General features: G+C 29.5%; 5 protein-coding genes across 5 annotated transcripts; 3 read left to right on the top strand and 2 right to left on the bottom strand.

The window, feature by feature from the left end:
* Positions 1-1559: 1559 nt before the first annotated feature.
* Tektin-C (Tektin C) lies at positions 1560-5663 on the bottom strand. Its single transcript, XM_018549860.1, has 6 exons — positions 5575-5663; positions 4788-5078; positions 4069-4341; positions 2318-2540; positions 1832-2050; positions 1560-1697 (listed from the first exon to the last, which is right to left on the bottom strand). The coding sequence occupies exons 1-6, from the start codon at positions 5661-5663 to the stop codon at positions 1560-1562; spliced, it is 1233 nt and encodes a 410-aa protein (XP_018405362.1).
* Positions 5664-6562: 899 nt separating this feature from the next.
* Positions 6563-8936, top strand: LOC108781797 (uncharacterized). Its single transcript, XM_018549880.1, has 6 exons — positions 6563-6751; positions 7089-7298; positions 7561-7947; positions 8036-8338; positions 8423-8789; positions 8857-8936. The coding sequence occupies exons 1-6, from the start codon at positions 6668-6670 to the stop codon at positions 8919-8921; spliced, it is 1416 nt and encodes a 471-aa protein (XP_018405382.1). The 5' UTR covers positions 6563-6667; the 3' UTR covers positions 8922-8936.
* Positions 8937-10470: 1534 nt separating this feature from the next.
* LOC108781800 (G/T mismatch-specific thymine DNA glycosylase) lies at positions 10471-11800 on the top strand. Its single transcript, XM_018549883.1, has one exon. It carries the CDS (start codon positions 10487-10489, stop codon positions 11798-11800), a length of 1314 nt encoding a protein of 437 aa, XP_018405385.1. The 5' UTR covers positions 10471-10486.
* Positions 11801-12336: 536 nt separating this feature from the next.
* Positions 12337-13366, bottom strand: LOC108781796 (nuclear cap-binding protein subunit 2). The gene is made up of 3 exons (XM_018549878.1): positions 13185-13366; positions 12606-12926; positions 12337-12531 (listed from the first exon to the last, which is right to left on the bottom strand). Exons 1-3 carry the CDS (start codon positions 13254-13256, stop codon positions 12427-12429), a joined length of 498 nt encoding a protein of 165 aa, XP_018405380.1. The 5' UTR covers positions 13257-13366; the 3' UTR covers positions 12337-12426.
* A 315-nt stretch (positions 13367-13681) lies between these two features.
* Positions 13682-16341, top strand: RpS30 (ribosomal protein S30). The gene is made up of 5 exons (XM_018549875.1): positions 13682-13746; positions 14841-14954; positions 15272-15404; positions 15659-15714; positions 16148-16341. Exons 2-5 carry the CDS (start codon positions 14880-14882, stop codon positions 16277-16279), a joined length of 396 nt encoding a protein of 131 aa, XP_018405377.1. The 5' UTR covers positions 13682-13746; positions 14841-14879; the 3' UTR covers positions 16280-16341.
* Positions 16342-16429: the final 88 nt, after the last annotated feature.

Here is a 16429-nt window from a genome sequence, read left to right on the forward strand (position 1 = left end):
TCACGAAAGCGTCTTCCCTCCTTCCTTTCACATGTATACCGGTTCTTGAAACTATCTGTTCGCCTATTCGTTGTGGTTTTCGCTGTATTATTTTGACGAGAGGAGGGAGTAGATGAGGAGAGAGTATAACTATGTAGGACTGCAATTGTACTATCAAAAAGTGGAAGAAGAAGCGACAATGGTACATGACCCCATTTTATAATATTTATTTCGTTTTTCACGAGCATTCATAAACTAGTTTCCGTAATATCTTTCTCATTTGACAATCCTATTATATATATTCATAATTTCTTGTACCTATATAAATGTTAAGGAACTTGTTATCAAAACTGATTTACAGCAAATTATAATATAGTTTCATTATAATTAGGATTACTATATAACTCTCGATCGCACGAAAAGAGTACATTAATTGACAAAAAGAGTACACTATCGAAAAAAAAAAAGAAAAAAGGGAAAATTATGAGGAAAAGAAAGTTTTCTGTTTTAAATGTAGGTATTCAATAAAATTATATTTCTAAACAACTTCTATATTCAATTTTCACATAAAGTTAAAAATAAATATTCATATATAAATAAATATATTTTATATTTACATTTTATTAGAATTTATTAGAAATTATTCAATAGAATCGAGAAAATAAAATTGATTCGTATTTTGCAACTTATTAATTTTTTCAACAAATATGTGTAACTAAATCTCGAGTAAAACCTCTATGAAATATATAAATAAACATTTATATATTACATACAGCCCAAAGCGAATACCGCCTTATAGTACAAGTCAAGCATAAAACAATATTTAAATATTAAATCTTATAGGACCGTACATGTGAAAAACATAACTAATAAGAAATTACCTTCAACGGTCGTTGGATCTTAGGTGCTATTATAATTCCGTGTGAATTTATACATTATGTACCTAGTTTTTTTTTAGAATTGCGTTTTAAAACCGCAAAATTGTTCGGCGCGTGGTTTAAAAAAAAAAGATTACATACGTAATACATAAATTTTCATATGGAATTATAGTAGCACCTAAGATCCAGCTCGACCGTTAAAGACAATTTCAAGCATAAAACTTTTTTGTAAAATAATAAATTTAAATATTAATTAAATAATAATTTTAAATTTTGTCTCATTTCTCAAAAAAGAGCATAATAATTGAAAAATAAGAGTACACTATTTTCCGACCTCGGAGACAGTACAAGTTTTATAAAAGTACGCTTGGTAACCTTAATTAAAATAAATTAAATAATATAATAATAAAAATACTATTGAAGTATGATTTTTTTCTTTTCAGGCATAATATCACACGCGAGCGATATTTTAATAATCTAATATGATTTTGATGAGAAAGATTAAGAGCCTCGATGATTATTATTTTATTTGTCACACTTTTAATTTGATTATGTAATTTATGTGTAAAAATTTACATGGCACAAAAATTTTGATAGATCTAAAGAGCATTATTATAATCATATTTAAGATATAAAAAAAGATGAATAAATTGTAAAGGTTATGAATATAAGATATAGATACTAATTTAAAATAATAGCACTTTAATAAGCGCGATAATCCATACTTTGACGTAAAGTCATGCATTCAACCTCATCAATTTTCAAAGTATTCGTCTTCACATTGATATCTTCTTCGAGTTGAATTTGCGTTTTGAGCAAGTATCGTAGCGATGCCTCTGCCTGTAAGACATATATTGTAATAATAAAAGATTACTATTTATTGCACGAAATATATTACTTGGTGCTGCAAATGTATAAATTCTATAATTAGAATTTTGTAGAACGAAACGTAAAAAGAAACGGGTATCAAAAACCTCGTAAAGCATTCGTTGTAGATTTGCCACGACATTTCGTAATTCATGTATTTCTTTCACGAGATTGACTTCGACTAAATCCTGAGTATGTTCAATCCCTGGACGTTGACATCGATGTCCTAATCTTGTATGAGCCAGAGCCATATATCCTTCTTTCTCAGCTATTGACTTCTTTATGTGTGTAATATTGTTTAACATGGCGGTAACTTGTTTTATTGTCTACAAAAGACATTTTAATAAAATTACAAAATAAATAATAACAAAACTTTTGAGTTAAAATAATAAAATAGAGGAATAAAAAAATGTCCTTGAGTGTTTAAACTCTTTCTATCAAAGATTAATCGGAGCTATTTTTCTTTCAACATTTTAATGTATAGATTTCGAAAACGTAAATACGTAAACTTGTCACCTGGTGAAATCTTAAATTAATAATTAATGTCAAGATTTGCATCATCATAGCTAGATTGCATTAATTTTTTTACTCACTTCTGAATGTTGAAGTTCCAGTTTCGTTTTGGCTTCTCGAGTCTGTTCAATACGCTGTCTGAAAGCTTTATTTGTCACATCCTTTTGGTTATTTAATTCATCAATCGTTTCCTTAATTATGGTATCAATGTAACAGCGTAATTGCTTTGCGCTATTCATTTCTTTATTTGCATCAATAACATTGCTGTTTGTTTGCAGTTCCCATTCATTCAATTTTACTACCCTATGTTTAACAGTCCTTTTGTATATGACTTCTTTATTCTTGAATATTTCATGCAATTAGAATTATATATAATACATGTATCATATAGACCTGATTCCACTAACTCCGATTAACTTAATCGGCCGATTAAATATTGCCACCTGCAAGACTCAAAAATATCCTTTGCTGACGAGAGATGTTTCTAAATACTCACGTGCTCGACTTGTATAGCTTTTTCGAAATTAAGAAATTTAAGTAATTAAAGGACATGTACTGTTTAAGCACAGAAATTTAGTACAACTGCCAGAAAATTAAGTTATGTTTTCAGTTTTGCAATTGGTAATACTAAAATTTAATCGACTGATTAGCTTAATAAATAGAAGCTGATGAGATTGGCCCATATTATGTAAATACATAATGTAAGATAATTTGTTAAGATAATTATGTAAATAATTATAAGATAATTTGCTAAGATAATTATGTAAATAAAATAATTTGCTATTAAACAAGAGATTTTTCTAAGTTGATCTTACGTGAACATTTTATTCTTCTTTAATATATTTGTTTAGTTTTGTTAATATATTTGTTTATATTTATAGTTCCGTAGGCTGCACAAAATATTTATAATAAATATTTATCACTATTAATTTTTTTTAAATGTTACATAAATATTTTGTATTTATCATAAATCTATACCATAATATTTGTACAAAGATATTTATAAAGTATTTAAAATAAATCATAAATATTTATACAAATATCTTGTAAATATTTTATAAATAATGTGCTGTCTAGATCATTATTATTGAACGCAAATGACAATATGTAAAAAACTAATTTACGTTAACGTATAAAGAAAAGAAAATCTTTTATTTCTGTGTATCATAAAACATATAGATATGTAAATTGGATAATTACTAAGATCTTACACAATTATCTTATTTTTTTAAAATATGTTTTCTTAAATCATTATTATTATTATACACAAATGACGACATACAAATCAAAGAAATCCGCCTTTGTTGTTCTCAACATTATAATGCAATATACAGAGTGTATATTAAAAAAGCTCTCGCATTTAGTCATATGACACTATTCCTGATCGAAAACTAAATCGAAAAATTCTGAGTCGTTTTGTAATTTTCACAATAGTTACAGAAATATTAATTTATAGAGATTTTCAAATAAGCTGGTAATCAACACATAAGACAACTTTAAAGTACATATCTTTTATTATGATTCTTATGAAATATATCTATCTATAGATGTTTTGTAAAGAGATCTTAAAGATATCAATTATTAAAGTTGTTTTATCATGCTAATTTTGTACGTTCTGCTCACACACACACACACACACACATTGAGTAATTAAATAAAAATTACGAAAATTGCAAAATAATAGATGAATTTTCGAACCAGTTTTTAATTAGGATTAGTAAGTACATCCTGTATATAGCTGCGGCTAAAGGTTAAACATGTGCACTGTATTCCGATGATAATGTATGCAAATTATATACAACACTTGATACTTCTCAACAACGTTACGTACGATTTGTCGAGAGGCGAAGTACCGTGGTAAATGTTCAAATTGAAATCGGTTTCTTTTAAAGTCACATTGCGACGATCGATATGTAAATTGTTTTCCTTATTTTCGAGATCATGGTCAATACAATATAACGTGGCTTTTAATTTACGGATTTGTTCGTAAGTTTTTCTTAAAATTCGATCCACTAGATTCTCTGCTCCTTGTATCACTTCACGCTCTTTCAATAGATTCGTTTCAACATCATCGTAAACCAAATCAATACTCAATCTACATTTTCTGTAATGAAATATTTTTTTTTAAGAAAATTAGTTTGAAGAAAGAGAAATTTGCTTAACTCTTTCAGACCTGAATTAAATTAAACCATTAAAATAAAACAAATTTATTTTAAAAACATTTATTGGAGCTATTAAAAGAAAGACAAACTAGTTTAAACATTTAAAACTTTTTAAATTCAATATATCACTTTAATAAATAATTTACACTAAACAATTTTTTTACATTTTTTATTTAATTTTAAATTTAAATTATATATTTTTTCAATATATTTATTTTATACATATATATATATATATATACATATATCTAATCTTTGATGAGAGATGTCGATAAATTAAATAATTTTAATAAAAATATTTTCAAATTTAATGTAAATTATAAAATGTGCACCGAGTCTGAAGGGATTAACAAATTGTTTAAAATTTAAATTTGACAACTTTAGTAACCTAGCTATGAGACATTTTTCACAAATTTCAAGAGCGTTTCTTTTTACGGACTTTAATACATCCGTAATACGTTCTTTGTATACAGACAATGCATCGATTTCCAGAACAGTGTCCTTTCTTATGCGTAGCAATTCTCCTTTACGAAATTCAATGTCATTTAGTTTTTCTAACAGTCGATGATCTGTCTCCTTTTTATTAGTTTTTACGATTTCCTTGGCAGACTCACACGCAAGCGTTGCCTCAGCTAAGAGCCGTTCCGATAATTCTTGTTGTGCCTCGGAACTTCGATATCTATAATTCATCCAAATTACAGTCTTATATCAAAACAAAAAGAAAAGTTAGATTAAATTTACGCAAATATAGATAACAGTACAGGTAACTTTGGAACAGCATATGTATACTTTTGTTAAATTCAGTTGTGATATCCATTCATGAGTCATTAAAAAAATTTTTAATTTTAACTTTCTTTAGAGACTCACAAATGGATACCACGATTGGATTTAACAAAAGTGCTGTGTTAAGTTACCTGCACTGTCTCAAATCATCTACATTTACGATCTTCTGAGTGCGGATGTATGTACGGTGCGCGAAAGAGAGAGAGAGAGAGAAAGCGTAATTTAACTGATAAAAACTTATTTGCTTTCTCTTTAATTACATCCGGAATAGATGAGCAACATTTGAAATTTTAAATTGTATACAACTTGACGAGTTTTCCACAGAGAACTTAACAATTTTAGCTGGATTTTTTGTAATTTTGCTTAAAGTCACACGCATGACTTATTGATACCTGAACTGATTATCGAGATCCCATTCGTCCAATGTAAACCTCGTAGAAGGAAAAGATACACGATTTACGTCAATTTCAATTTTCGCCATATCGTGATGTGATGAATCAGTCGAAAAATAGTTCACCAGTTAAATGAGAAATATTTTAAGTTTCATTGAAAAATCCTTCACGAAGACTTTCTAATGTGTTTGCAAGGAAACGTTCCCAAGGAAACGTTTCCCCTATAGTTGTTATCAAACTCCATCTAATAATTATTATCAAACTTCATCCACAATAAATTATAATGTAAAATCTATACATAATTGTTTTAACGTAATAATTGCAAATATGACAGTAAAGTTTATTTTATGTAAAATTATTGCAAAAATATTTCTTTCATTTATTATATTTTATGAATTTCTTGATGATAAGAAAGATTACTTTGGTATATTGATAAAAAAAATTTCGCTGAAATTATTTCACATATTCCACGTTTTAGAATATTTTAATAAAATTGTTAAAAATTTGTTGAAAGTGAATTTTTTACCTAATTAAAACATATATAGAAAAAATTACTGGAAATTGAACTGGACTTTAAAATTTTATTTAAATTTCTTTGACATTTGTGTTGAAATTTCTTTGAAAAACTGAAATTTTGCTGAAAAGTGTTACAAAACATGGAATAATCCAGCGAAAATTGTTCTACCAAGATATGTGTTCTTATGGTAATAATAAGATTGATTAAAATTCTTCTTTATCCAGCATCAATAATAATGATTGTTTTAAAATGTTTCAAAATTCAACTAAATGAGGGCGCGCGTTTTCACTTTAATGTAGAGTACCTATAGGTACTCTATTTTATTATTCACGCGTGTATCCAAGAAGACTAGGCCCGATTTTTCATTATCTGGTTAACTTGTGGTTAACCCACAAGTACTTCCCCCACTCTTGCGCTGTACTTCCCCCACTCTTGCGCTTCATTAGTCCTCTCTGTCGCTTGATAGTCGTTTTCAATTCGTGACAGCGCATGTCAAACAAACCTTGTTTTGTTCGATTGAATTTTGAACTTAAGAAGATTAAAGATAAAACGTGTAAATAATTAATCCTAAGTACGATGACCGAACGAGTGTGCTGTATTCGAAATTGTTTCAATCCTCAAGATAAAAAAAATCGAAGAACAGTATTCAAATTTTGTGAGGTACGTAAAAATGTGATTTAATAATATTGTCCGACATTTGTATGTATATATAACAGTTATGTTAACAAATATATTAAATATTTCTATGACCGTAATTGATAAACAATAATAAACTAGAAGAAGAAGCCTATAACGGTCGAAGCTAGATCAACGTGCTTATAATAATTGTGTGAAATTTTATATACTGCGTATGTAGTCCCCCCCGCGACGCTGATAGATTTTCAGCATTGACGCATACATATTCACTACCGCAGTAATATCACTAAGTTAAATTAACAAGCAATTTAACAAATTTGATGCCTTAGTTATGTTAAATCTCAATTATTATATACTGCAGAAATCTCCATACTTTAAAACTTGGATAAATGCAATTGGACCAAACTTGAGAGTTGGAAAGAAAACTCGCAAAAATTATTACATTTGCGAACAACATTTTGGCAGTAATTTACATCGAAGTCCTATCAACATATTAAAGGATGGAAAGGAGTTGACCCTGTTACGTAGGCGTCCAACATTAAAATCAACAAGTGTCCCATACATTTTTCCAGTAAGTATTAAAGTCACATGTGATCTATGGCGTTGCTGCATATATTTTTCCAGATAATAATTGGGAAGGTTCCGATTGCCTACATGCACGATTACACACATTGCTCACTGATTGGCCAATTTAAAAATAATATAACTTCATTGATAAAGCACGGAAAAGTTACTATCAATCGATGTGAATGGTGTATGCAATTGGGAATGTAGGCAAATGGGATCCTCCCTAATAATTGAGCACTTGATGTGACGGAAAATTTTTTCTTCAGGGATGCTCCTCGATTATAGATTCAAATAATCTTGAAAGTTCCTCGGTTATAGATTCAAATAATCTTGAAAGCAAATTGTGTATAGATTCAAATGATCTTAAAAGCTCCTCAATTTCTCGTTTTTCTGACAATCAGTCACTACCTTTACTTTGCGACAAATCTTCATCACTGCTGCATACACCAATGGAATGCACTTCAGAAAATGTTTTTAATACAACGGTGTTACTAAAGGAGTGGAATGCGAGACCTTCTTATCAGTCCATGGGGTCATGGGGTGTGATGGAAACAAAGTGTGGATTACTTTTCATACTTTTTGAAAGCACTTCGGAACATTGTAGCAGTACAATACAGCGTTCTTTACTTGTAAAGAGTGACATGACCATCGAGGTATTTTCGGACTTTTATACGTTACAAGTTTTTTTGTATATGAATTTATCTGCCTATACTATTGGCTTGATTGGCTTGTTTATTTCAGTTACGTGCTCATAATCATCCTGTCACTTATCATCTTTTGGAAAAGGTAACGTGCCTACAAGATATTTATTTTTCATTGCGAAAAATAAGTGCAATGAAAATGTGCCAAGAAGAGTCCTGCACCATTGGGTACTTTGAGCAGAAACCACATTCACGATCCAATCTTTGTAAAGATTGCCAATTAAAGAACAAAAGAAAAAAAGAAAGAGAAAACAAACGTGAAAGGAGAGCAGCCGCCAGAAAAGCGAAGGAGGCACTTTGCAAGAAAAATGTAAAACAAAAGTATAAACGGATATACAACCAGGTTTGTAAACGTTTATTAATGCCTACAAGCTTATAAATTTCAGTTTTTGAATTGCATACTTATGTGAGTTGACATATGTTACAGCTGGAGAGGTACAAAGTAGAATTAGAGAATTTAAAAGTACAATGTGCTTCACAAAAAGAGGAAATTCTTGACGAAGCAATAGCAAGCTTTCCACCTGTCATGAAGAAGTCGATTAAAGCATGTTGGAGAAATTCTCGCTCCAATGACAAGCATGGAATGCGTTATACAAAAGACTGGATACTGGAAAGCCTGCTACTAAGAATAAAAAGCCGTAAGGCTTATGTTCATCTTCGTTCACTTAACATACTAGCTTTACCTACTATTGGAACGCTTAATAAATACATAAAAAACTTCAGCCCTAGTGGCTTTGCACTTTTCGCAATGTTAAAAGAAAAAAGTACTGCTATGAAACCTGAGGAAAGAAGAGGTGAGTAATACATTCTTAATAACATCAAATTAAGATATGATGGTTTACAACGGTTTTTGTTTTTCAGGAACGCTGGTACATGATGAGATGAAGTTAAGCGAAAGTGTGGCATTCATGGAGCACGACCTATAATTATTATTAACACACAGTTTATACAGTGGTATTGTTTACTTTTGCACAGGGAATGTTCGGAATGATTAGAGGATGCTGCGGATCCACCGATACACCTGATCCTCTGCTATTTATACAAATTTATAGACTCCTGAGCTTCTATTCACTTGTCCGGCTTCCCAAAGGTTCAAATGTTGAAGGCATCGAAATCTTCGACAGTTTATTGTCGATGAAAGATATACCTATGAGGAATGAGAATAAGGATAATTGGAACCAAGTACTCGACGAAATTACACACGTGGAGCGCAGACATCTATGCCTTTAAAGCTCCTTAAAAAATTATTTACAGAATATTATTAATATTCTGTAAATCATTTTTTAAGGAGTAATTTTTTTTTATTTACAGAATATTATTAAAAAATTATTTACAGAATATTAATAATATTAATAAAAAAAAATTACTGTAATCATACTCCAAAATTTGTATACAATACAGGATTTGCCTATAAACAAGTTATAGCGTTCATTTATTGTACAGTATAATTTCTTTTTACAACTTTTACATTCTGTTTAAGAAGGTTTAAGATTTTTTTTTTAAGTGTGTCCTCGGATGAAGGGAAAATAAGTGATTTTAGAGCGGGTTCACACCTTGACGGAAAGCGGAAAAGCAGTAGCCAATCAGGTAGTCGACTTTCTGTTAGTTTTGTACTATTTACTACCAGCGTGAATGGCCATGAGTGGCTTCTTCAGGTTAATTACCTTATAGTTACTTTATCGCGTACCGCGCTGCATGTAAAATCACCCTGAGGGTGCTGTCCCATGATACGGAAATTACACCGGAACGGAACAGAGAGACCAATCACAATCGCAGAAAGGAAAGTAGAGTAATGATTGCAGAGATCTGATTGGTCTCACTGTTCCGTTCCGGTGTAATTTCCGTATCATGGGACAGCACCCTGAGAATTCAGTACGGTTAATACAATCTGGGGAATTCAAGTACTGTCGAAGCGCTTTCAAAGCGCGCAATAGTTCGGAACGACTTTCTATATAGTCTACGCGCTTCATGCGTAACTCGAAACGCACCCCTGGTTTCTAGTCTTCTTGCGTGTATCGTCTATGGTATCGTCTGGTATCGTCTTATTTGATAACTTTGTAATGAATTTTTGTAATAATATATCTGTTTATATTTTACAAAATGTTATGTTTATGTGGTTTATGTGAAGAATGTGAAACTACTGCGTTCAGTTAAAATTATGAAAAAAAATGGAACGGAATTTTTTTCGAGATATATAAATTATGTGAGTTTTTAAAGATTAATATCGAGAGAGAGAGAGAATGTGTATTTATATCTCATTCCTTTATCAATAATATTTATTTCATTGTAAAACCACTGTGAACTTTTCTTAAATAAATTGATGAAATTCTTTTTCAATTAAAATGTAAAGTATATGACTTGATAACGTAAAAAAATATCAAAATAATATTTTACAAATAAAGATTCTTTAAACCAACATAAAAAATTTACAATTTTTTAATATTGAAAACAAAAATTTTCAGATCGATTCCTGCATGTATTTTCTCGCTTCATGAGTGTCATGTCACCACTTGATTTGAACAAGCTCAAGAAAAGACCATTAACAAAAGAAGATTTGGAACGACCCAAGAAAAAAATAGACAGATTCAATGGATTGTCAGAGGAAGAAGTCCAAAAATATACATTACAGGATTATCTGGAGATGAATTTGGATATAGTATTTGTCGGAATCAATCCAAGTTTAATGGCAGCACATCGTGGTAGATATTATGCAGGTCCTGGTAATCACTTCTATAAGCTTCTGCATGAATCTGGCCTAACACCAAGATTGATCAGTTTTGAAGAAGACTATAAACTCTTGCAGTATAGTATTGGTTTGACAAATATTGTTGAACGTCCCACTAGATCTGCTGCAGATCTTAAACGAACAGAACTCAAAGAGGGTGCTAAAGTAGTGGAAGAAAAATTAAAATTATATAAACCTAGAATTGCAGTGTTCAATGGTAAATGTATCTATGAAGTATTTGCTCATATCACTACTAAATCTAAATTCTATTTTGGATTACAACCGGAATGCATAGGTGATACTGCAATCTGGGTGACACCATCGAGTAGCGCGCGATGTGCTAACTTCCCTAGAATGGTAGACAAATTGCATTTTTACACAGCATTAAAAAAATATCTACATTTCTTAAAAGGCGAGATTACCAATGTCGACATAAAGGAATTTTGTTTTGAGGGACGTAAGCAGATTATACCCAGTACTTCCAAAATGTGGCGACGCAAAAATGTCTCTACTTTTTTATACGGAGGTAGAGTTGTTAACAAAAATACTCTTTGTCTGGATACATCTGAGGAAGATATTGGTTCAATTCATACAGCAGAATTTTTAGTAGAAAAATCTAATCAAAAATATGATGAAGATGAGACTACATCTTTTAGTGAAGAAATATGCAGTCAAAAAATTAAGAGTCAAGAAACATTCTATGAAACTGTAGAAGAATCTAAGACAAATATTCAAAAAACAGAAAATCTTATAAGTCATGTTAACGATGAGACAATTGTTAACAAGTCAGAAATTAAACAAATATCTGACATTAACAGAAAAGAAAAAGAAAGTTGTATTGTTATAATTAATAATATTTTAAATCATGAAAGTAATATAACTGATTTGGAAAATAATGAAAAACATACATCTTCAAGAAATACTTGCAAAACTGTAGGAACTGAAAATAATTTGAAAAATTGCAATGGAAATGATACAGATTTTCTAAGCTTAATCAAACAAAAATTATCTCAGAAAAATAGTAACGATGATATGATATTCACTACCTCAAGATCAAAATCTAATTCTAAAAAAAAATAAAACGATGAATATTAATTATAACAATAGATATTAATAAGCAATTTTAAAGATTTCTATATATCTTTAATCAAATTTTAATATACAGCATGTACAAATCTTTTTTTTACTTAAATTTTTATTACCAAGATATTTATTGTATGTATATAGAAATATAAAATATAAATTTACAAATTCCACAATACGTCTTCCTTCATTACACTTTTTAACATTATTATTATAAATGCTTAACAATTCAGTCAAATGTTTAAGCAGTAAGAAAACAATATTCACTTATTCTATACTAAGTAAATAAATTTTATTTCTCTTGCAAAATGTTACATTAACTCATCAATGAATAACCAAAAAATTCGTGAATATATAAATATTTATAATTTAATCAAATTTATTTGCAATTCCCTTTGTAATATAAAACACTCGTCTAAAGTATCGAAATTTTTTTATTTCAATGTATATGAATCGTTCCTTATTTTTGTTACTTAAGGTATAAGCTTATTATGTAAACATATTTACACTTGGAATTAATTACTTCAGTCATACATGTACAAATAATCGATGAAATATAAGTTGAACACATATATATGTATGGTCATTCATACAATATCTCATTTACTTATTTATTAAGAATTTCACCGTCCAAATCCACCGTCAGAAAGAGATGTTACTTTCTGTTGAATTATTTTACCATAACCACCTCGTCCACTATCAAAGTCTGATCGATATTCATCTCTCACCTAAAATATGAAGTAATATTACATGTCACATCTATTGAGACATTAAAATCTGATGAGATATTAAAAACAATTACTTGTCCTCCAGTTTTGCCACGACCATATTGTCTGCCTTCAATAAAGCCAGCATCCCAATCAGTTCTAATAATCCTGTCGTCTAAACGAGTACCATTTATGTATCTCATACAATTCTCGGCATCAGATCTTTGATAATATTCGACAAAGCAGAAGCCACATGGTGTCTTCTTATATTTATCGAGACCCATAATGATACGCCTAATGTCACCACATTTGGAAAACAATTCATATATCTGTTCTTCAGTAGTATAAAAAGATAGGTTACCAACATATAAAGTACAGGAATTCCTTAAAAGTCTGTCTTGCTCAGCCCTTGTACCCTATATAATGATGAAGAAGACTAAATCAGTTATTAAGTATAAAAAAAAAAATGTATTTATCATATAAATATACAGCTAAATGCATTTATACCAATTATTTCTAATTAAGCACTTTTCAAATGTTGATATTATGAAAATTAAACTAAAAATTACAAACAATTATGTAGATGTAAAAAACAGAAATAGAAATACATATAAGAAACATAAATAAATTAAAATTATTCACTAAATAATTTGAGGTTAATTTAAAAATAATACCTTAAAATGTTGATCACGATAGGAGCTTAATTCAACTGATGGCGAGCTAGTTGTATTTAATTTGACTGACATTTTTCAATGTTAATCAATGATACGATTTTCAACCCGCTTGCAGCAGTGATGCGATTTCCAAAATTCCAACCCGCTTGCAGCACTCGATGGTACCGCCATTACCGCCAAACGCCATCGGTCGGCGGTCTGGCGCAACCGGTAGCCAACAAGCAAAGCTTGTGTGCGTGTGAACTTTGTAGCAGGCATAAGCGGGGAGCACAGACTTTTGCATAACGCATAAAGCATGTGCATAAGGAATTTCATTGGTCCATTTTCTTATGCATGAGTATCAATTTGATTGGTCCATTGACTCATGCATAAGAAAATGGGCCAGAGTGTCTGATTCTGTTCTTGCTGGGAAGCACCGAATATACGTAACGTAAACTATAGCTTAGAATTACCTAGGTGTAATTTCTGAACGCAGCCCAAAAGTCAATACTGGCTGTATTTACGAAAGGATAGTACGTTCTCTCCATGTTTGATTGGATTCCATTGCGTGCGGTTTAGTAAGGTGGGTCTGATTTATATTTGATATATTATTAGATTAAACACAATTCAATGATTAAAAGTTACATTTTGCTTCATTAATAATTGTACATTAACGATTCATCATTAAATCTTTTGCGTTAGAACCTTTATGATCTGAAAAAGCCGTTCAGCATGTGCCTATAAATTTGTAACCTAAAAAATACGTTTTCGTGTAGTGCAAACTTTTAGCGATTCTCATAATATCTGTCTTCCTACAGTTAAATACTTATTTAATAATAAATGCATACAAATTTCCATAGAACATTTTTTTTATAAAGAAATAACTATAATTTATTAATATTGGTATGTGTGTATATGTGTATATTTATATATATTATATATAATTTATACGTTTATATATTTATATATGTTTATATATATATATATTTTTATAATTTGACATCTACGCTACCACATCACTTAGGCCTAATTGCACCAACATTATTTTGACTTTAAGTGAACTTAAAAATCTTTTTTTTTTAAGTTGATAAATTGACAGAGAGAGAGAGAGAGAGAGAGAGAGAGAGAGAGAGAGAGAGAAAGTGTATTTTAAGCTTAGCTTAAAAATCAGGTAATGTTGGTGTAATCAGGCCTTAATGTTTGTTTTCTATTCTTACACTAGACTTTACTAGAACTTTTCTTTTCGCTTTTATCAATTATCAAACCTATGATTATCTGACTTTGACTGGTTTTGCCAATGCTATTTATATCTGATTTATGCTTCAGGTCTTAATCCCAAGATCCTAAAATTCAATCAATAAAGCTGACAGCTCTAACCGAAATTTAAAGTCTATTGGCTGATTTTAGGATTAAGACCTTAAGACCGAAGCATAAACCAGACATTACTTAATCGGCTGTAGAACTGATCAATCGCATTTGTTATTTAATAGATTTTACCAATTACGGTTTACAGTTAATTACTGATTAGAGTTAACTGAGTTAGTGAAACTAGTTCTTCAAATTCTAAAAGTATATACATTAGTTTAGCACTTTTAATTAAATGTTTATATGTACGACAATAATTTCAATAATATATTAATACAGTAATTTTTATTAATTATTTAAAATATATTACAGGGCTTTTGGTATATAAAGAGTACTACATACACAAGCACCATGCAGCTGCAAATTCGTGGACAAGAAACGACTGTTATTGAATGTGAAGATAATGAAAAAATACAACATATAAAGGTATTGCTGTTTTTTTTTAAGTAGTTTTATTTTAGTACATATAAAATTTAATCTAAATTTGTCTTTGGGTATTAATGTTCAAGGAATTAGCATTAAAATGATAATCTAGCATTGTTTACCTTGTAATGCTAGAACGAGCATTAATGCAAAAATAATATGTAAATTTATATAAAAGAGAAAGTTATATTTTACTTTCACTTTTAATAAGTTTACTACAATATTATTTTTTAATTTTTTTTTTTAATTTATATGATAAATACTAAAAAGAAAAAAATATTTAGATTATACATATATACTAATAATTTTATTGTTTACAGGAAAGAATTGCAAGTCTGCAAGGCATTGAAAATGAATTTCATCTTCATTGCAATGGAAGTTTATTAGCAGATGACACTTGTGTTAATGAACTTCAATCAAATGTACTTGAGTTGATTGTACCTTTACGGGGAGGTAAGTTAATTTCTAGAAAATAAAATTAAGTTTTTAACATGTTTAAATGATATTTTAATATTTTTAATATAGGCAATTAAAACTGGATCAATTGTATTATATATCAAATTTATTTGAGAAATATACTTTAACTTTTAAAAGATATCAGGAGACACGGTAGTGTCTCCAACCATGTTCAAAAAACTACTAGTTAATTTTTATATTTATTATGAAAGCACAAAAAAATTGATTATAAAATAATTTCTTCTTTTCAGGAAAGGTTCATGGTTCTTTGGCACGTGCTGGTAAAGTGAAAGCTCAGACACCCAAGGTAAAGAGAATTTTGATTCAAAATAAATTTGTTTTAGGTTTATTACTTACGAATGAAAAATACATTAATATATTAAATGTATTAAAATAAATATATTTCTCTTTGCTTAAAAAAAATAAATTTTTAAACTTTAATCTTATAAGGCCCGGTTGCACCAATACTTTTTGATTTTAAGCGAGACTTAAAACTCTATCTATCTCATTTTAAAGCCGAAAGGGAGACAGAGACAGAGACAGTTTAAGTTTCGCTTAAAATCGAAATCACATTGGTGCAATCAGGCCTAAGTCGTGTAAAAATATTTAAATATAGTATATGTTCGTATTAAATTAATGTATGTTTATTATAGGTTGAAAAGCAAGAGAAGAGCAAAAAGAAGTGTAAAAATATTTAAATATACATATGTTCGTATTAAATTAATGTATGTTTATTATAGGTTGAAAAGCAAGAGAAGAGCAAAAAGAAGACTGGGCGAGCTAAGCGACGCATTCAGTATAATCGTAGGTTTGTCAACGTCGTTCAAACCTTTGGCCGCCGACGTGGACCTAATGCCAATACAAATTCATAAATGTTATTACTATAATATATTTGTTACAATAAATTCGGATAAAATGCCATAACTAAAACATACCAAATGTGTTTTTTGTTAAGAATTACCTATACTTACTAGGCTATGTTGTAATTATAATAGCGATCAATGAAAATACAGTCTGAATTC

This window comes from Cyphomyrmex costatus, unplaced genomic scaffold (genome assembly GCF_001594065.2).
Source record: "Cyphomyrmex costatus isolate MS0001 unplaced genomic scaffold, Ccosl1.0 scaffold908, whole genome shotgun sequence".
Taxonomy (NCBI): Eukaryota; Metazoa; Arthropoda; class Insecta; order Hymenoptera; family Formicidae; genus Cyphomyrmex; species Cyphomyrmex costatus.